Source organism: Malaya genurostris, chromosome 2, assembly GCF_030247185.1.
Source record: "Malaya genurostris strain Urasoe2022 chromosome 2, Malgen_1.1, whole genome shotgun sequence".
Lineage (NCBI taxonomy): Eukaryota > Metazoa > Arthropoda > Insecta > Diptera > Culicidae > Malaya > Malaya genurostris.
In genome coordinates, this window is record NC_080571.1 from 18,958,784 (window position 1) to 18,964,053 (window position 5,270).

General features: G+C 40.3%; 1 protein-coding gene across 1 annotated transcript; it reads left to right on the plus strand.

Annotated features, from left to right (window-relative positions):
• Positions 1–603: 603 nt before the first annotated feature.
• On the plus strand, positions 604–4,675 carry LOC131430734 (leucine-rich PPR motif-containing protein, mitochondrial). Its single transcript, XM_058595928.1, has 2 exons — positions 604–926; positions 978–4,675. The coding sequence occupies exons 1-2, from the start codon at positions 710–712 to the stop codon at positions 3,866–3,868; spliced, it is 3,108 nt and encodes a 1,035-aa protein (XP_058451911.1). The 5' UTR covers positions 604–709; the 3' UTR covers positions 3,869–4,675.
• The last annotated feature ends 595 nt before the right edge of the window (positions 4,676–5,270 follow it).

Below are 5,270 nucleotides of genomic sequence, written 5' to 3' on the forward strand. Positions count from 1 at the left end.
CTTAGATATTGCAAAAACACTTAAATTATCCATTTCTTCTTTGCTACGAGAGGATCATCAATTTTCAATCAGTTCTTCTCGTTGAAGTTGTCAGTGCGAGGGGAGAAATTTGCGTGCTCTTTGTCACACAGAGGAGATGGACATCTCTGCTCTATAACCAGTTACTTGAATTCTTTTTGAATAAGAAAAGAAATTTATGGTTTATTTTAGTTTGATTATATTTCGTCAAAATCGCTTCCTTATATAGGTGCAACCGCATGAAGAAAGATGTGAACACTGCTTAAACACAGCATTTGACAGTGAACTAGAACTAAAAATTTCGGTTTTAAACCAAATGCCCCAGATGTTGGTTATGATGGCACTTGCAGGAGCGCCCTATCTTTGCCACCGTGCTGGTTTTGAGTCTCCACACAAATTTCATATAATTGAATTTATATAATTGAATCTGCATATGTGCAGAACCACAGAACGCCGCCAGTTGAGCGATATTTTCGAAAATAGCCACATGGGGAAGATTGGCCGATTAGGCAGAATTTTGACGTTCTTTTTACGCGTTTATGTGTTTTCCCGTTTTCCCTTATACATCACATGTGTGTGTTTAGCTGTGATTACCAAATCAAAACAATCAGAACTGTTCATGTAACATTGTGCAAAAATCATCGATTTATCTTTTATTTTAGTTGTTAGCGAGATCCGTAGTTCAGAAGAAATGAAAATTTTATTTAACATCATACTTCGGCAACGTTTGAAGCCAAGAACGTATGGAACTATTACGAAAGTTGCTAGTTTACCCGCATATCGATGCCGGTTTGATCGCTATCTGCATGAGCGAAGTTATAGTCTGTTACCGGTTGGAATTGATAAAGGGAACAATGTTGGAATACGAAACTTTGTGAGCGAGACGAAGAAGCTGGGCTTCATAAACGGTATGTTCTACGACACTGATTTCGAAGATTTTCATTAGGATGTTATTATAGATAAGACTACAACAGCTTTACTAGATGAAATGGGAGCAGAGGCGCGTATCCACCGACGAGTCCAGTTCGAGAAACTGAATAAAATTCTAGCCAAACCAGAAGCCATCACCAATGTGTCGTATGATTTTCTGCTTGGTTGCTGTGGTCGGTTGCTGATGGAGCAACCGGTAGCAGCTCGAATTAAACTCTTCCAAGCTATCTGGTTCATGGCAGGGGAACCGTCGGCTACAACTGCGCTAAGCCGTTGGAAGATATTGTTAAAGGTTTATCGCGAAAATTGTGTCGACTTGGAAGAGCAAGAAATTGGGCAGTTTTTGGAGAAGGTCAAAGTACCGATGGATGAAGAGTTCTTACAGCTACTGCTAGCAGTAGTCAGTGAGCGAGGAGATGTCCACCGAATGCAGGAAGTAATGGATATAGCCCTGCGAGAAGGCTACCAGCTAAGTAATGAGTTCGGCAGAATTTTGATAAGAGGCTATTTTAGGAGCGGAGATCTGTCGTCTGTGCAGACAGTTTTGGATCATTTGAGCGCCAAGAGCATTTACTTGAACGATAAGATTTACGGAGAACTGATTGTTGGCCGGATAGCAAATAAGCAGATTGATGATGCTATGGAACTAATCAAGGAAAAAGGGAAGCTTCTGAAAAAAGATTACGTTGTTGATGCCATTAAGGAAGCTTTATTGATAGACGATAAGCAAGTGCTTGGGTTACTGGTAGAACTGTTACCAGCGAACATGCTAGAGGACACGGCGCTTGATCCGATACTAAGAAATCTTTGTTCGGATTTAATTGTCTTGGACAAGTTCGACGCCGTTCGCACTCTATTGGGTGCTCTGCCGATTCCACACTTTAGTGAAAATGAAAATTGCGACACCTATGGAACGGCGGTTATATTTGAAATGATTAAAACTAAAGTACCGTTGCAGGAAGTTACGTTGCTGGTTGAGTTTCTCGTTAAAACCAACCGAAACCTAAGAGCACTCCATGTTGCTTGCGATTGTGCTGCTAAATCAAGGATTGATGTTTATCCAGATTTACTAGGATTGCTTCGAGAACAGGAAGACCTACGGCCACATTATTTCTGGCCGTTGATTATTCAAAGCTTTAATAAACAAAACGAGGCTGGCGTTCTCGATGTGCTGAAACTGATGCAACGACTCGGAACCGAGCTGGATGCGGAAACGTTGTCTGTATTTGTTCTTCCCAAACTGGCAATAACACTGAAAGATGTGCGTGTAGCGTTAAAACAGTTCGAGGATCGAGGCATAAAAATGAGTATTTTATTGACTCCGCTTGTTTCTCACTTGCTCCATCAGGTGCGATTTGATGATGTGAGCCAAATTGTTAAGCTGTATTCTTCAAAAGTAGATACTTCAGCGCTGATACGGCCACTGACGTTGCAGTTGACGGGCAATAAAAGTATGGAGCAGTTTCGTAAAGTAACTTTGGTTATACGCGATCTAGTGGCAAAAGCTCAAGATTCTAAGCATGATTTGGCCGGGCAACTGCTAATGGAATTAATCAGTAATAAAAACTCTAAGCGCAACACCAGTTCTTTCAAGTCGCTCTTGAAGCAATATAAAAACGCCGGTTTAAGAATTAGCAACATCAGTGCCAACGTGTTGCGGAGATCTAATCAAATGGATTCCGAGATGGAGGACCTATTGAAGAGTTTGGTAGATGATAAGCTGACGCTTCCCCCTAAAGATCTGGTTAACCCTGCAATCGTTCACCCTCGCGATATGGGGTATGAAGAGCTGGAATGTCATCTTAGTGAATTAGAGGAAAAGAGGATGAACGCTAGAGGAGTTTTACGGCGGTTGCTGCAGTTGTGCATTCGAGAGAATCGACTCGAACGAGCAGTCGAAATTAAGCAAAAATGTGACAAAGCAAACGTGGATTTAAGCTCCGGAATGATGGCGTCCATTTTCGATTTACACATCAAACTGAAAAACGTACAGGAAGCGGCTAGGACCCTGGAGCGAATTAAGATCACCTCTCCTGGGTTTTTGATAGATGATCACAAAATCATTGATTTTGCTACACTTCTGGTAGAGAATGGCCTTACAACAAATGCTCAGAAAATTCTTCAGCATCGCGCCGCAGCGGGTCCTATTCGAGCGGGGAATGCCAACAAAAACATTTGGAATTTACTGAATACCATAGCGCATCAAGCAGCTGGAAACGATCCTCGGTCCGCAAAGAATCAATCTTACGAAATGTTGCAGTTTCTCGTTAACAAGGGATATTGTATGTACGACAATGCCATCCTGGGTCCAGTTATTCGAGAGTACCTTCTGAAACATCAGATCCTCAGTGCCATCACCGAGTTCAAGCGAATGGCCAAAGAATATCGCCGAACTCCGCTGCAGTTAGAAATCTTCACTACCCTGGTTCGGTTGACAAACAGCAACGATCCGGAAATTTCGCCTGAAAGCGCAAAAATCTTACTCGGAGAAGTGATTCAAATTGCTTCCTCGATTCACGGTGCTGTGAACACCAACAATGCGCTTCTAGTTGCCCTGGCCGAAGCCGGCACGGAAGCTCAGTTACGCCGAATATTGATTAACCCCGAAACCCGTGTCAACCTTGAGTACATTTTGACACAGTGCGAATACCTCATCGATTCGGGCAAGTTGGATGTAGTTCTTCGGCTAGCCAAGTGTTCCCGTGGGCTAGCGAACGTTAGGGAAGAAGATTTTCTGTCACTGATTATGAAACAGTACGCCCGGGACAATAACTGCGAGGCGGCAGTGGAGTTGTTCCAGCGACTGCAAGCAGAAGACGGTGAGATGAAGATTACCGGTGACTTTGCGAGAAAACTGATCGACCTGCTGGAAGTGAACAGCTACGAAGTGCCGAGCGGGATTCGGTTGTATGCTAAGTGAACATTCGACGGTTAATGATCTGATGAGAGTCGGTCTAGTCGTAAATAAAAAAAAAATACATGCGCTTTTTTCGTTGAACGTAATTTTCAAGATCTATAATAATAATGGTTTTGAACATAATCATCCTCATTCTTGTTTACGTCCGTATCGACCATATCACGAACGGATACTTTCGAACGAATCCGAATATGGCATTCTTATTTACCTACACGGTAAACTGGATGCACCTAGAAATAAATACTAATGTGGTACTGCAAAAGTGAGTACAAAACTAATCTAGAATTCGATTCAATTTACTGGAGGAGACGAGCAAATCATCAGCTTGTTAATCTTTCTTACCCATAACTGGTTAAAAAGTATCTCAATAATTTACCTAGATTCTGAGTTTGTGCACTTTTATTTGATCCTGGGTGCATTCTACTTAAAATCTAACAAAAGTGCACAAACTCAGAGTCTAGGTAAATTATTGAGATATTTTTTAACCGGATGTGGGTAAAAGAGATTAATAAGGAAATTATTTGCTCTTGTTTTCCTGTACACTTCACCAAATTCTAGATAACTTTTCTACTAACTTTCTGAGTACTACAGAAGTATTTATTTTTAGGTGCATCAATTTTACCGTGATAGGACAGGACCAGACAACTGGCTTCTTTTTCCAGAAAAATATTTCTCTTCTTATTCCGGTTGCTCCCTGCTGTAAATAATAAATGCCTCGCGATCACTGTTGCCAGTAGAGATAATTATTCATTCTGAAAACTTTCTCCCCTTATAACATGCAATTATTTATCATTTGAAAACACTGTTATATCGGTCAAAAATATAGCTCTGGATTCATTTTGATCAGATGTTTGTTTTGAAGAAAACGTTTAGTTGAAACAGCATAATAAAATTTTTCTAAAACACTCAATTTTGGGTAATTAATTTTTGCAGCTTGATTAACTAAAGTATTCAACATATTCTATTTGAGAAAAATATTAACATACAGAAGTATCCAAAGATTCGGTGATATTCTCAAACAACATAATCAATATTCTCGTCCATATCACACTTCGTGATTTCAGGCTTTCTCTTTGTATCATCCAGTGATTGTTAAATGTACTCGTATAATTTCCGCATTGACAGGATTTAAAAACAAATTGAACTTAAACCCTATTGAAATTAATAATTTTGAAAAGATGACCCGCAAAATAAAATATCCAATATCAAGCTACATTGTTACCGACGATACTGACAACACTTTTTCTACCACCCTACAGTAATCTTGATTTCAACAACTTGTACTTGCTTATGTCAATTTCAACCAATCACGAGCTGGTCCGAAATTGGTCCTAAAAGTGGATTAACAATTGTCAGGACCTGTCCTAGTTATTTACACTCGAATGAATTCGAATGCGACTCGTTT